The sequence below is a fragment of the Crassostrea angulata genome, chromosome 3 (genome assembly GCF_025612915.1).
Source record: "Crassostrea angulata isolate pt1a10 chromosome 3, ASM2561291v2, whole genome shotgun sequence".
Lineage (NCBI taxonomy): Eukaryota > Metazoa > Mollusca > Bivalvia > Ostreida > Ostreidae > Magallana > Magallana angulata.
Genome location: NC_069113.1, coordinates 38,454,418 through 38,470,716, shown reverse-complemented (window position 1 = coordinate 38,470,716; position 16,299 = coordinate 38,454,418). Strand labels below are relative to the sequence as shown.

Genomic DNA, 16,299 nt, shown 5'->3' with positions numbered 1-16,299 from the left:
TTTAAATAATAGATTGAGTTGTATAAGAAGCACATGGAAACAAAAGCAGACAGGATGTCGGATTTCTCACGATTGGCTCGCTTCTTGACAGGCACTTCTATTGGAGTTGTACTTGGGGGAGGAGGAGCTAGGTATGCAAATTGAGACTTGATTGACACCCATACTCTTTAGATCAATTCTTCATGTACATGTACTTGCACATGTAGTCTACATTTTTGTTATTCAGGGGCCTATCACATGTTGGTATGCTGAAAGCTTTAGTGGAAGCTGAGATTCCTGTAGATATGGTCGGTGGAACCAGCATTGGGGCATTCATAGGGGCCTTGTATGCGGACAGTGTCAACATGAGCACTTTCGGCCAGAGAGCAAGGGAGTGGTCTATTGTAAGTGAAACTTCATATGTATTCCCCTTGAATAAAAGCCAGGAGGGCATTTTATAATCTCTCTCTCTTTTGTGTTTGAAAAATGAAAGAACATAAAGTTTTGGGCTTCTGTATGACATGCTTAGGTCTTTTACGTACATGTATACATGGTTCTTTTAGATTTTATCTAAAAATCATAATTTTGATCAGGTGTCAGATTTGTTTTTAAAAAATAAGAAACATTAAATAAATGGAACATTTTAAGTACAAAGTCAGCATGGTTACTACATGCATCAAATACCAGTAAGAGTATTTGTATGGATTCATTTTCTCTTGTTTCCTAGAGTTGTTTATTTTCTGCACAGAATATTAATTGTTGTTTTCCATTTCAGGGCATGACATCTTTGTGGAAGAAGATTTTAGATATAACATACCCAGTGACTTCAATGTTCACAGGTAGATCACGAAAATATAACATCTTATTTATTTTGAGGCAAAAACATAAGATGTTATTCTCATTTATAAGTACGCACATAACAAGCAAGTATATATTGCACAAAAGCCAACAATAGATAAAAGAAATCTGTGTAATGGGAAAACTGTTAATGCATCTCAACATTTGTGGCATAAAGTCATCTTTGAATCTGGTTATTGATTGCTTTACAGGAAAGGCTTTTAATGATGGCATAGAGTTTGTGTTTGAGCACAGACAAATTGAGGACCTCTGGATTCCATACTTCTGCATTACAACAGATATTTCTGACTCCTCAATGAAAGCTCATACACATGGTAAAGTTTCTGCAGCAATAAGTCTTATATCTTATGGAAAACAATTTTGGTATAAAGTTTATCATCTGGATTAAAAAAAAAAAAATTAGATGTTGACTTGTGATTGTCTGCATATGTATGATTTCCCAAAATCAAATTTCTTTTTAAATGAACGATGATATTAAATCAAGCTAAATATTTATCAATAAATTATTAAGGTTTCTTTACAGCAAACTCCTGCCTCAAATTTAGTATTGTGATGCATGGTTTATATTTTCACAAATTCCAGTCATTGTAGTTTACCATAGTAGCTGTATTTGTATTGCAGGCAGTCTGTGGCGTTATGTGAGGGCCAGCATGTCCTTGTCTGGTTACCTGCCCCCAATGTGTGACCCAGTTAACGGACACCTGTTGCTGGATGGAGGCTACATCAACAATCTCCCCGGTAACACACCAATACAGCTGTTCATGCAGCATTGATTTGTATTGGATTATATGCATAACTATTGTATTGATAAGTTATTAACCTGTATAACGAAATAAATTTCATTCAAATTAAGTGAATATTATCTCCAAAACATGTATACAATTAACAATTTATGCATGTAAATTACTAGAAATATAAAAAATATTCTTGCTTTAAATCTGGTTTACAAAATAATTTCACATACAATGTAGTCACCAATTGTATGTTCTTATTAAAGCTGATGTGATGAAGGCTAAAGGAGCCCGAAACATCTTTGCTATGGATGTTGGGAGCATTGATGAGACGGATCTGACCAACTATGGGGACCACTTATCTGGGTGGTGGCTACTGTGGAAGAGGTGGAACCCCTGGGCAGCTCAGGTCAAGGTAAATACATGTTTATATCTATATACTTATACATACCTGCATGATAATTGTATTGCACTTAGTCTCCACTTCATTCATTTTATGCATATCATAAACTTTCAATTTATATTTGATAGTTTTTCAGTAAGATAACTTTATTTCTGTACATAAATGTCGTTGGTGTGAAAAAAATGACCTTTATGGACCCTTATCCTTTTAAATGTTAAGGAAATGTTTTGTGCATGTAAAGTAAAAGTTGTTGATTTAATTTCCAAGGTACCGGACATGGCAGAGATACAAACCAGACTGGCCTATGTGTCGGGTGTGAGACAGCTAGAAATGGTGAAGAACAGTGACTTCTGTGAATACATCAGACCTCCCATCGATAAATACGGCACCCTTCAATTTGGCAGCTATGATGAAATCTCTGTAAGTTGATAGAATTTCAGAAAGAATGTTGGCACTTTATTCAACCTTAATGAAATTTCATTAAGAATTTTTGCACAATTAAATAACTTAGGACAGCTTTGAAAAAAGATATGTAGATCTTTAGGTCATATGTCGAATGTTCTGAACACCTGAAAATCCTGCATCAACCATTGTTGACATCACTGTGTTACAGGAGGTTGGATACAACCACGGGAAGACCTTACTGAACGGCTGGATCAAGGGGGGCCTGATTGATGAACTGTTCAAAGACAAGCACTCCGATCACTTCTCCAAGTGCAACATTCACAAGGTTCAGGTAAGTACATGAGTCACGCCTGAGAAAACAGGTTTTTACTTGCTGAAAGTTTTGACTTTCTGGGAAATTGAATGATTTCTTATACAATTATTAACATTCATGTACATTTTTAGAAAACTGAAAATCTTCAAAAGAAATAAAAAAAAAATGAATAACTTCTTGTGATTTTACAGACCCACATGCCTGCCATGGCCAAGTTTACAGATCTGGCAGAGCTAGTGTCCCAGATTGAAAAACCCAAGCATGGAAAGAAGCCCACTTTCTACTCTGAAAATGATGACATCTTTGAAGAGGACTCAGATGGTGAGGGGATCTTTGTATAGTACTGATACTATGGCTTAAAAAACACCAAAATATGTCTTTACTAATGTTCAGGAACTGGAAATTGGTTTTACAAATTTGATGAGCTCTAAATAAATGTAAATAATCTATGATATAGTACAAGAGTTCGTGATTTACATGCTTCTTGTTTGAATATGTATGGCATGAAAAGGCAAGTTATGACCTGCATCTAGCTGACTGTGGAAATATTTTTCATGATGTCTAAGTTTCATGGATTTATGATCCCCCTTGGAGTGATTTTCCCTGTATGCAGTATTGAATTTTGAGAGTATCCATCTAGAACACATGGCACCCAGTATCATTGAGGAATAATGTTACTAAAAAAATTTCAGATTCTTTTTCTGATGAAGTCTTGTTGGAAGAGGATGAAGAGGAGGAAGAAGTTGATGAAAACATGGAAGATTACAAACCGATTGAGCCTCCCCCACAGGTAAGGCCCATCTTCCAGTTATATACTATTGGATCATCTAACTGTAAATATTGGTAGTTCTTTTCATGATTGCTTCTCTTAAGGTGGGTCGCGGGTTTGCTTTCGTCATCAAATTCTGTTCGCAATTTAGACAACTTGTTTGGCCGTTTTGTGCACATTCGTTTATGACGTCATAACAGATATATCTCAAGTTTCCCGCATTACACTCTAAAACCAAATGCTGGGGGTGATAATGAAGTTATTATTTATATATATGCCGTTAATACTAGACAGAAGTAGTCATTCATATTTATTCTCCAGGAATCAAAAAAGGAAGTGCACATTGAATGCAACACATTATAATTATCCAGATAATCGGCAAGAATTGGAGCGTTCTTTTTCAGTCTATGTAAACGTTCAAACTGTAAATAAAAACAGGCGGTGAAGTCTCAAACTTGAAACACATGAGAGAGAGAGAGAGAGAGAGAGAGCGGCTTCAGCAATAATTTTTTAACAATTGATTAGTTATTAAATTAATATATAATGATATAATATATCAATAATATATTATTATTACATGTAACTATTTTGCCCGAAAAATAGAGAAGAGCACAGTCGGGGAATTCATTTTTTTAGTTGTGAAGATCTTGATAAGCAAAATAATTGCCCAGAGCTTACAAATTGCAACCGTTTTCAAGATTTGAGATATATACATTAGGTCTAACTTATATTCCGACCAAGTAAATTAATATGGAAATGCACTTGCTAACAAATTTGATGCCCCCTTTCCCTCCGTGATTTTAGATATTTAAAGTATTATGCTCTGCATCATCTGATTTAGAATACATATGTAAGACTGTAAGACTGTAAAAGCTAGCTTTTCTGGTTAATAATTTTTAATAAAATCAACTGAACAGACCTCTTCATGTATACAAGAGAACCCATTAATAGTTTTGGTTTCATGATAAAAATATGTTTAATCTCGAGCTCTTTCATATTCTCAAACGTCCATTTTTTAAAGAAAGATGCATGCTTCAGCAAGTTTATTAGGTAGGTGGTCTAATCACTAGGAAAATTGTCACTTTAACTGTTACAAAGTTATGTGTACGAACGTTGCTATATATGGATGTATGTAAAATATTTTCTCTTTTCTGAAATTTTGTGGACAATATTTATGTAAAAAGAATCTGCATGTCCTTTGAACCTGAAATCTGTAAAAGTTTTAGCTATAGGAGTCCTAAATTTAGTTTTTAGCTCACCTGAGCTGAAAGCTCAAGTGAGCTATTCTGATCACTTTTTGTCCGTCGTCCGTCTGTCCGTCCGTCCGTCTGTAAACTTTTTACATTTTGAACTTCTTCTCTAAAATCGCTTATCCAATTTCAACCAAATTTGGCACAAAGCATCCTTATGGGAGGGCGAATATAAATTGCAGAAATAAAAGTCCGATCTGTTTTCAAAGCGGAGCATACTTGCCAACTGACCCGATTTCGTCGGGTCACACCCGATTTTTCAACCCTTCACCCGATTATTTTTTAGGACCCGGCGGGTCATGCTTTTCACCCGATTTTTGTCGAACAACCCGAAAATCTCCCGATTTCCGGATTTGGTTCGTAAATTACGTTGCGCGATTGACTTCCAGTTATGAATCCAAGCTTAGCTTGGATTTACGTAATGCGTAAACAATGCCGATGGCTATAAGTATAACAGACACATTAAGTGTAATTATTATCGTGAGTTGTTTTGACTAAGCGAAGGTTTAAATCATTAAGTGTGATGGCTTCCAATAAGAAGCGGAATCAAAACCAACAAAAAGAAAACGATATTATTGTACCTATCAACATATCTTGGAAAATAAATTCCCATAAGTAAAACAAAGTAATCGAGTACAAAACGAGGCTTTTGCATTCTATGTAACGCACATTTGAATATTGGATTTTGTGCCCAAAATGATATGGCGAAACATTCAAAAACGCTAAGTCATGTATAGAATGCTTTTTAATACACAAAAGTCTTCCAAGTCACTTACAACTTAAAGAGTTCAAAAGCAAGGTTATTGTAGCAGAAACTCTTTTTGCATTTTTTTTCAGCTGAACACAACCTACCATTTTCTGTGTCAGATTACTTTACAAAATTCAAAATCAGCAACTGTCACTTAAAATGCTTCTTTGCAATAAAGTATTACACATAAGTTTTAACACATATTTCTATTGTATCTATTGTATATACCGGTACCTATGAAATGCATGTTAAATATGCCGTGAATATCGTTACGCGCTATGACCAGATTTTTTACTTCCCAAATCTGGTCATGACCAGATTTTCACATGTTGGAGGTTGGCAAGTATGAAGCGGAGAAAACCTTGAAACTGTAGAAAAAGGGGGTGCATTTTTAAATATCTTCTTCTAAAGAACTACTGATTCCAATTCAACGTAGTTTAGCATAAATTATCCTTATGGGAAGGAAAATATAAATTGCAAAAATTAAGGTCTAATACTGTTTCAAATCTGAGTTATTACGAAAATAATAATAAAGGAAAGGCGTGTTTCAATCACTTTAATAGCCTCGGATTCGGCATCCGGTAAAATGGGTAGACAAGACTTGGCCTGGGCAAAACAAAAGATAAGCAGTTATTAATCTGCCAATCTCATTAAAATTTCAGGATATTTGATGGACCAGTATATTTGTATTTGCTGTAAATATTGCTGCAAAATAATGCGTATTTGGAATTGACGATTGCCGATCTGCCCCGGCTTTTATTTTGCCACGGCCCGGTTTTGCTTACCCATTTTACCAAGACTCGTATTCCATACTTCTAAAACGAGGTTCTTTGTTTAAAGCAGCCATGACATTATACGAAAAAGGGTCGATCTGACTATGATGAATTTGCTTGTTGTGCAACAGTTCGCGTATGAAGGGAAATTTTTGAAACATGAAAAATATATTGGTGCCGATTTTGTGAAGTAAATTGAGGCTAAATATTTCAATGCGTTGACAGTTTTCACACATGACGTTGATGTTAGCTTGTTCTGATTTTCGTTTCGTTTTCATTATTTATGCTTTGTAACCTGGAAACTGTCGTCTGTATTTCGTGATTTTTACGTATCAAATCAAACAGAGACTTCGGTAAATCAAACAGTTACGTTAACTGTTTACCTGCGCAAATTAAGCAAAATCTGATGTAGGAGTACTGAAATACAATTCATTCTATCGGTAATTCGGCATTATTTTTTGCGTAATGGTAGATTAATGCAATAGGTTTTTGTGAAGATGCTCGGCATTTTCTCTAGTTTATTCAGTTTAAATAGAGTTTGATATCGCTTACGGAAATATGTAGGTATATACATGTATATATATGATTCATTTCGAAAAAATAAATTGTGTTCTTTATTTGTTATACATGTAGTGCATGTTTCTTGTGTTTAATTGTTAACAATTTCTATTTACTAACCATTTTTGAGTGTTTGCTTCGAATTATAAGCAAGATACAGAGAATTGCTAGCAATTCTATGTTTGTACACAGATCTTAAAAGCTAAAGATTAAATCAAAGTACTGATAGTACTGAAAAGCGCTAACCCAGCTTCTGTATGTATATAACAGATATATGTATATAGCATTTCAGCTTCTGTATACGCACTATATTTCCTCATCACTGCATGACAGTCCCTGCAATGATGTATGTAAGCCCCGTACATTAATTTCACAATAACCCGTAAATTAGATTCACAATAGCCCGTGCAGTTATGTGCATAAACCTCTGAAACTGGTTCCCTAACCAGTTTAAATGATGTATACTTTTGCTTAGAGGGGGCGGTTATTCGATGCACCGGAAGTTGAAGTCTAACGACAATAAAGGGCTGAGCTATGCTTAGCGCTTTAAAAAGTAAAATAATTGTCAATATTTATTACGAAAATTTTCAAAATCTGTTCTTCCAGAAACCAACTTATTGAATTGTAAACTTAACCTTTTTAGCTCACCTGAGAATGGGGCCACAATGGGGGGTCGAAGTTTAACAAATTAATATATAGAGTAAATCTTTAGAAATCCTCTTCTCAGAAACTAATCGGCCAGGAAAGCTGAAACTTGTGTGGAAGCATCCTCAGGTAGTGTAGATTCAAAGATGTGAAAATCATGACCCCTGGGGATAGGGTGGGGCCACAATGGAGGGTCGAAGTTTAACATATGAATATAAAAAGTAAATCTTTAAAAATCTTCTTCTCAGAAACTAATTGGCCAGGAAAGCTGACACTTGTGTGGATGCATCCTTATGTAGTGAAGATTCAAATTTGTGAAAATCATGACCCCCGGGGGTAGGTTTGGGCCACAATGGGAGATCGACGTTTTACATAGGAATATACACAGTTAATCTTTAAAAATCTTCTTCTCAGAAACTAATCAGCCAGGAAAGCTGACACTTGTGTGGATGCATCCTCAGGTAGTGAAGATTCAAAGATGTGAATATCATGACCCCTGGGGGTAGGTTGGGGCCACAATGGGGGATTGAAGTTAAACATATGATTATATACAGTAAATCTTTAAAAATCTTCTTCTCAGAAACTAATTAGCCAGGAAAGCTAAAACTTGTGTGGAAGCATCCTCAGTTAGTATAGATTCAAATTTGTGAAAAGCATGACCCCTGGGGGTAGGTTTGGGCCACAATGGGAGGTCGATGTTTTACATAGGAATAATCAGAGTCATCTTTAAAAATCTTCTTCTTAGAAACTAATCAGCCAGGAAAGCTGGAACTTGTGTGAAAGCATCCTCAGGTAGTGTAGATTCAAAGTTGTGAAAATAATGATCCCCAGGGGTAGGGTGGGGCCACAATGGGGGGGGGGGTCAAAGTTTAACAAAGGAATTTATAGGGTAAATCTTTAAAAATCTTCTCAGAAACTAATCAGCCAGATGATTCTTTATAATTGTTAAGACTTTGGCCTCAGGACAATTCTTTGGCCTCACGAGAAGGTTGAGAGTTTACTGTACGTTTATATCCCATATATAAACTATTGTTAGGGATCTTTTGGAGAACTGCAATACTCAACACATGATATGACTATAAAATCATCCTGTTAGAAAAGGGACTAATGATTATAAACATTAGAATATCCAGGGGAAAATGGATTTTATTTATACAGGATTTACATGAATTATTGTATATTGTCCAGATAGTTTGTATTATGACTCCATTGAGCTGATTTTATCATACCTATTGTTCCTCAGGTGAGCGATGTGGCCCATGGGCCTCATGTAAAATGATTGCATCACTTAGTAAGTGGAACAGGTTTATCGTAATCGTAATCATGACATCAAATACGGAAATGCAACAATTTTTGGTAGAATAATCAAAAACATAAAATAAAAAAGCAAAAAATCTAGCGAGAACATATAATTTTTTTTACATAAATAATTTGTAAATCACGTTTTCTTTACACATAGAAACCGTTGATAAATTTGTCTAAATTGATTAGAAGCTATTTGCAATTTTTCAAAAAAACTCCATCTCGAATATAAGGAGAAATATGCTCTTTTCCTATATATTTCATTAGAAAAGCGTCAAAACAGCACTACAAACGATACTAAGTTTAGAGCGGTATTGCATACAAATAGCGTAGGCAAATTTGATGAAAATTTTATATAATGAACTGTGTATCCTAAATAACGATTTAACAAATTTTCAGGGTATGTTTTCTCGTGAGATTTTTTATGGGGTAAACCCGCGACCCACCTTAAACAGCAATATCATGCTATATGCTGGTAATTTTTGCTCACTGTGACAAAGTCAGGGGGAGCTTATGCTATACCCTGACATTGGCATCTAGACCTGGTTAAAGTTTTTGGAGCAGATCTTGTATCTAAGTTATTACTTGTATTATCTTCATAAAACGTGTGCCACATATAATGTAATTGAAAGAATAGATAATATAACATGTAATTATAAAAAATAACAGTCAAGGTTAATGACAAATATAGTTGATGCAATACATAAAAAGTACCATGACCTTTCAAATAAGAGAGATAACTGCAATTTAGAAAAATAATTTCTTATCAAAGGACTATATATGATAAGGGCCTAAAATGGCCCCCTAAAATGAACATCATCATTTTACTATCATTCTTTGTTTTCTTAGTACAGATATGTATGTGATGTGTTTACATAATATTCATTTTGGTTCAAGTGCCCACAATTTAGAAATATGACATTGTAAAGACAACCTTTTCCCGCCATTTTTGCATTTTTAGCTTAAAACAGCTTGTTTTCAAGCAGTTTTTCCGTCCGAAAACATCGAGCGCATTCTTGAACAAATAAAATAATTTAATCAGAGATGTATCTAGCCAAGACCAATAAGTGACAAAAAAATTTTCCTTGTTCAAGCATGCGCTCTATATTTCCCATTCGTAAATAGATAAGAAAAATGTCAATTTTTGGCTGATTTTGTTTGAATTATAGAAATGGCGTCACTTCTGACGTCATGTACTGCCAGTGAGTGCAAATAAATCAAATGAATATGTGAAAAATATATTTTATATCAACTCCTCTAAAAAAATAAGTTAACATTTTATTGTACCCGAAACACTTAAAAAATGGCGAATTATGGGGGCAAAATTTAACTCTTATCATACATGTATATAGTTCTTTCAAATCAAAAGATAGGCCTATAGAGGTTTGTCAAATAATGATTGTGTACCGGTACTTTTCAATGCAGAATATTGGAAAATCATAATCAAATTTTAACAGGTATGTGAAGTGTATTCATAAAGGCTATGACTATTTATACATGCAGTCCATACAATACAAACATTATAATTGATCCATGTGAAGTGATACACTAGATATATTACATGTATAACTATTGTAAGTAACATTCCTTGCATTACACATAATTCATCATATGCAATGCTTTTTATAAATATACTAGTAACCATTGCATTATTACACTTTCAGTGACACTCAGTGGCCAAAACTTCAATCTCCTGGTCAAAATTGTTCCCATTTTTTCTCCATGTATGATGTAACAAATTTCCTCTTAATTTCTCAAATCTTGGTCTATTGAAGTGCTTGTTCTTTCAAAGTAAAATCCAATGATTCTCTCAAACTTTTGATCTCTTGAAGCTTTATCATTCCATGATGTTTGAGTTATCGAGATTCACCTGTTTTTAGAAGGTGCTATTCTAATTTATCAGACATTGCCTTGAATTGACATATACAGTAAAACACACTCCCAGGGACGGGCAATATTACTTTGTTATAAGCGTAATTTGTTATATCTGTCAAGTTTTATAATAGAGTACGTTACAAAGAAACTGGGCGCACAAGATTATGAGTTTGCAGTAATCATCGACACAAATCAATAGTGATATAAATATCTATAACCTTGAAAGGCTATGTACAGGTTTGAAAAAAAATTGATTACTCAACCTATTTTATGCCGAGAGTTGAAGTAAATGACTATTCCGGCTATTAAAAAAACCTCACATGCTTTCTAAAAATGGCAATGAGAGGGTAAATCTATAACTAGTTATATTGGAGATGTTAATGCATACATATTTTAATTGAGTTATATCGTATATCTTAATAAACTAGTTATAAGAACAAAAAATAGTGTTCATAAGGCAGAAATCAATAATGACAAATTAAAATATACTGGTATTTTATAATTCAACATGATGTTATATCAACATACATTTAAAAAAAAAAGTTGAAAAAAAAGTAAGAAAAGGAGTCACCAGTAGGATTTGAACCCAAAACACTGCATGTTTGTATTCACTAATTGAGGACAAAACCATTGAGCCATGCGTGACTTCACAATTTGTGTTTTGAAACAAAAATGTCATATCAGTGGACTTTGTTTTTATCCTCCAAAAATATTTTGAAAAAGTACATATTTAATTAGTCATCTCTGGGTCATCTCTCCATCTTTTTTTAAGAAGCACCATTTTTAACTACTGTTAACTAACGATCTCTTTACAAGGTAGCTGGAGATAAAATAAATGTATACATATTTCTTTTGATGTCTTAATAGTCATTTGAGTTGTGTGAATTTACCACAAGGCCATTGAAACATGTAATGCATGCACACTTTGTTTTCTTATCTTTTTCAGCTCATCAGCTCAATGCGAAAAAGGAGTTCAGGAGGAAAATCAGTTACATACAGGCTAGACAAGTAGATATTGGATCTTCGAGGAAAATGTGACTGTGATATATATTTTAAAATGATTATTCTGTGATAACAAGTCAAAATCCCAGTGGAAAACCAGGTAGAACACTCAAAACTTCAAACCAGTCAAATCTAAAGAGAAAGAGAAGTTTCTTTATTGTATGCACAACTTATTTTTATTTGATTATTGTTTGCAGTGCTATGTGTGTGTGTTATATTTATCCTTTTATGTCTGTGTGCCATTTTATCGTACTGTAAATACCAGCTTACAGCCCACTGTGAGTTATTCATACAATCATATCCAATTATCCTACATGCTCTGCAATTTTCAATGCAACTGTCTTTGTCAGTGTCTCAATGTACCGTCTTTATGTTTCTTATATCATTGTAACTTGTATTTAGATGTGTATGATTGAACAATATGCCTTAAAAATCAGGTAACTGTCAAGTATTGGCCAAACACCAGTGTAAATGTACAATACATGCTTATTTTTGTAACTGGTTTAAGAGGGTATTTTTATTTTTGGTTTTGTTTTTGGTTTTGTTAGAGAATTTATTTTCAAGTACATGTAGTTCAAATACATGTACACGTCTTGCCCATTGATTAGATATTACAAATTTTGGTAGCTATCACTTCTAAATTAATAGATATATGTAAAACTGTATATTCTTCCTTTGACTGAATTGAGTACTCAGTAATATGCCTGAATTTTAGATTTGAGTAATTTTTTTCAAGAGTTTGGATCCACATTTTTCACAATGTCTTATATTGGTATTCATTTGTGTTGATATTTGCTGATAAGTTATTCTGCAGATTTTTCCCCAGTCTTTGAGAATGCATTTTATCCAACTGGATTTGTATGTTACAGTCTTGATTTGTTTTTAGCCCTTGAACTCTTCTGGTCAAAGTTTGTATGGCATCTAACTGCATGCATGTACAGGTTAGTTCTGGCAAATCTTTTTCAAATTTTGGTTTTTAATTCTTTTCAACCTCAGAGTTAATGTCTGCCTCCTTTGGGCTTAAAAAGGACACAGAAGATGGTAAAAATTTTGAAATATAAAAATAAATGTAGATCATAAAGAAAAAAAATTTTTTTTTGAAAACAATAATTTAGAATCAAAGTTTATGTTTATGATATAGTGCTTTTTTGGTATTAGTGATCTGGGCTTAGTCACAGTGGTTAGGCCTAAGCTAAGGGCATTGTTGTTCAGGTGAGCAATGTGGCCCATGGGACTGTTGAACCTAGTTATTTTGGTCATTATATTGTTAATGTGAGCAATGTGGCCCATGGGCTTCTTGTTTGTACTTACCTGTTTTGGTCATTGTTGTTCAGGTGAGCAATGTGATCTATTATCCTTCTGCAACAGTTATTTTTTCTGTTATTACCTCAGTGCTATGTCAATCACATTAACTAGATCTGTATTATTTAAGATGGCCCTGTGTTATATGCATTATTCATGTATATGTCTAATAAAAACAATGGTGTATTTATGTTCACAGTATTTATGGGAAATCAGATGATTATATATATTTTAAAAATGAAACCTTTAAGAAATTCCACTGTAAGCGTTTTTTTGCTATTGCTATCTTTAAGGACCAAATTATTAAGTTTTTATGATGCATTGAAAAATTAACACCTGTTGAGATTGTAAGCAGGTGACAAATGAAATAAATCCTCTGTCAACATTACTTTGTTATGTTTCTAACCATTTTAAAATGTGTTCATCTCCATTCTGTGCTGATCAATCTAAGGTTACATGTAAGCAGTAATTGTAAGAAAGTGTTCTACCAAAACTATACGCAAACTCTCATACAATATGGTCAAATGTTATTTCATGTGCTTCAAATTGTTTTAAAAAAGGTTTTTTTTTGCACAGTAAAGCATTATATGAAATCCACAATATGATAAGTACAAGAAAGACTAAACGAATTGATCATCCAATGATTCAGAAAATGTATCGCTTAAAAATCATGTATGCTCATTGGATAGTTTTACCTACATTCTGGACAGACATCAGAAATCTGTTTCATAAATTTGCATCCTTCTTTGTTGCTAATCAAAAACTAATCATAAATTAAGGCATTAAAAAAAATAGGATTTTTCCAGAAGTAATAAAATTTAAAGGATTTAAATGTGTAATTATGTCTTAATCTAAACGTTTATTTACAAATAATTGTCATTTTACAGCAAAAATGCAATTATTTAGTGCCAGGTAAAAAAAAAAAACAAAAAAACGCAAATCTTCTTGGGGTTTCCCAATGCAAGCTGTAAAATTGCAAGCATTTCTTGATCATACATAAACTGACAAATTACTGATGGCAATATTTGGACACATACTAGTATATAAAGAAACAAGACAAATTGTTTGAGCAATATACGATTTAATTACCGGTAATAACAAAACAATTAGTGCTTTACAATTTCTGTATCATGGACACCTTGACCTACAAAACAAACACCACAAACAGGGGTAAGAAAAACACATGGGGCATTCCACTACTTGTCATCACAGCAGGATTTTGCTGCCATCATCAATAACAACCAGCGTTTTTCATTTCAATTTCTTTTTTTTAAATAAATACTAAATAAAAGCAAAATGATTCAGATGCACTTTTACTGTGGAAAAAAGACAAAAAAACAACAAAATTTAAATGCTTTACCATGGAGCTATGACAATGAATGAGGAAAAATTATAATTAAACTTTTGGAAAGATTTTTGCTCCCTGTGCTGATATCCAGAAAGGACCTTCTACAACGAATGTAACAATACATGGTTTCAAAATTACCAAACCATGGCATTTAAAAGCATATCAAACCATATAAAGAGTTTTTATAAAATGAAATCAGCTTCAAAACTATTCCATATTCATATACATAAAACTCAATGAAAAGATTACAACAAAACTTTTCTGTAGTAACACACAAATGATACAATTTGTGTGTACTAGCTTTCATGTATGTACATAAATTATAGGCTACTAGTCGATACAAAAATCACACTGTGTGTAAATATATGTACATGTACTGGACTTGCAAACCATTCACAGTTAAAATATACTTCTCTATAACAATATGGGGGCTATTATGTTTGAATCAAATTCAAATACAAGAGAAAAAATCTACCATATAATCTATAGCTAATGCTAATTTGAAAGTTTAACAACATTGCATTTTAATTAGTAAAAATTCATGGTTGTACCGGTAATTGAAATAAATGGAGTTGAGAAGTATGCATGAGACTAACCATCAGAGCCACCTATGTTTTGATGCTAGTAATTGTTTAATACATGTATACATATTGATGAAAATAATTTGATAAATAATTATAATAAACACATATTAAATGCATATAACATACAATGCCATTTTGCTGTTAAAACATTATCCAATTTGGATGGAAACATGAAGTACCAGTATATATATTACAAAGTCTGGATTTCTGAAGATTATAATACATGTATTGCCGATTTTGTGTTGCTTTATTAACATATCTATGTGTCACAGCAGTAATTTTATTGGTAGAAAAGTGAGAGTGTGAGCATGCCAGTCGGCCACAAGACTAGGAAGCAGATAGACCAATTGGAAAGGCAGCTTGAGAGAGAGAGAGAGTGAGAAACACACACTCCGGTAGTACAATCATTATGGTGTTTATATATTACAAAACAAAGCATAATGTGTTTTTCATGAAACAAATACAATTATATATGATAATTAAGAGATGATTGTGTTGAATACATGTTTACATGCGAATATACTAATTAATAATTAAAAAACCCAAGCAAACGAAACAAAACCTTCATGGCAATAGTTTTTAAACTACAATAAAGGGACACAACCAATTACATGCGATCGAAATTTAAAAATTATATTAAATTCTTTCTTATTTAATATGTGTACTGTAGATTCCTATTTAAATGCAAGGAATTAATTTCTGCATAAAAACATGAGAAGCAAATCTTGCAAATTTTAAATCCTGCTTTAATTTTTCAGGCAGATATGTAATCTAATTTATGAAACCATCCATGATAAAAAATTACGCCTTTGCGTTTTCATATTCTCGCAATTTGATGCAAAACGGATGACTCGCAGAATTAAGAAATCCACAGTACCCAAAGAAAGCCCTGACTTTGCAGTGATCTGATATGATAGCGAGGAATGTTTGGTAGTCAAATAATATTTTGCATTTTGAAAGACAAGTTTTGTAAAATCTGTATTCCAAAAGGGTTTTTGAGCAGTGGTAGCACCATTCCTAATATGATCATTTAAAAGAAAAAGCTGAATTACTTGAAAAAATTATAATACCATGTATGTGTACCCAGATATTTATCACTTTCATGTGAGGTAATAATGTGAATGTTCTAAATTTGGCTGTTTATTCATTTTAGCCTTTTTGGCAGAAAGCCGCATGCTTCCACTAATCATTAAATGCCATATGTTTTAAAATAGGCACATTCAGAACTATGCCAATTCCAATACACTGTAACTTGTTGAAAAATGATTTTCCACCAAATATCATGCATGTTAAATATATACATGTCGTACGTTTACGTTTTCATAATGGGAAAAGAATTACCATCAGCATGATCGATATATTGTGAAAGTACATGTGTAAGATGGATGAAAATGTCAAATGAGTACGTCTTTTAATCATTATGTGCACTTAAAAAAATTTGCCTGCAAGAAGTG

The 16,299-nt window shown here is 33.1% G+C and overlaps 1 protein-coding gene and 1 long non-coding RNA gene across 6 annotated transcripts in view; one reads left to right on the top strand and one right to left on the bottom strand.

The window, feature by feature from the left end:
- The window catches only part of LOC128175527 (patatin-like phospholipase domain-containing protein 7), a 55,568-nt gene extending 42,270 nt beyond the window's left edge, over positions 1–13,298 (top strand). For 4 of the 5 annotated variants that reach the window (XM_052841223.1, XM_052841221.1, XM_052841225.1 and 1 more), the window contains 11 exons: positions 13–131; positions 227–383; positions 755–818; positions 1,029–1,151; positions 1,459–1,575; positions 1,835–1,983; positions 2,239–2,391; positions 2,585–2,707; positions 2,881–3,010; positions 3,382–3,479; positions 11,556–13,298. In XM_052841223.1, coding sequence (XP_052697183.1) covers positions 13–131; positions 227–383; positions 755–818; positions 1,029–1,151; positions 1,459–1,575; positions 1,835–1,983; positions 2,239–2,391; positions 2,585–2,707; positions 2,881–3,010; positions 3,382–3,479; positions 11,556–11,621 — 1,299 coding nt within the window. In that variant the 3' untranslated portion in view covers positions 11,622–13,298. Of the gene's footprint in view, positions 1–12; positions 132–226; positions 384–754; positions 819–1,028; positions 1,152–1,458; positions 1,576–1,834; positions 1,984–2,238; positions 2,392–2,584; positions 2,708–2,880; positions 3,011–3,381; positions 3,480–10,159; positions 10,192–11,555 lie in introns of all 5 variants that reach the window. The other variant, XM_052841224.1, reaches the window with a different exon arrangement.
- On the bottom strand, positions 11,847–13,686 carry LOC128175529 (uncharacterized). The gene is made up of 2 exons (XR_008242696.1): positions 12,855–13,686; positions 11,847–12,803 (listed from the first exon to the last, which is right to left on the bottom strand). It is a non-coding gene; the product is annotated as an uncharacterized LOC128175529 (long non-coding RNA).
- Between the last annotated feature and the right edge of the window lie 2,613 nt (positions 13,687–16,299).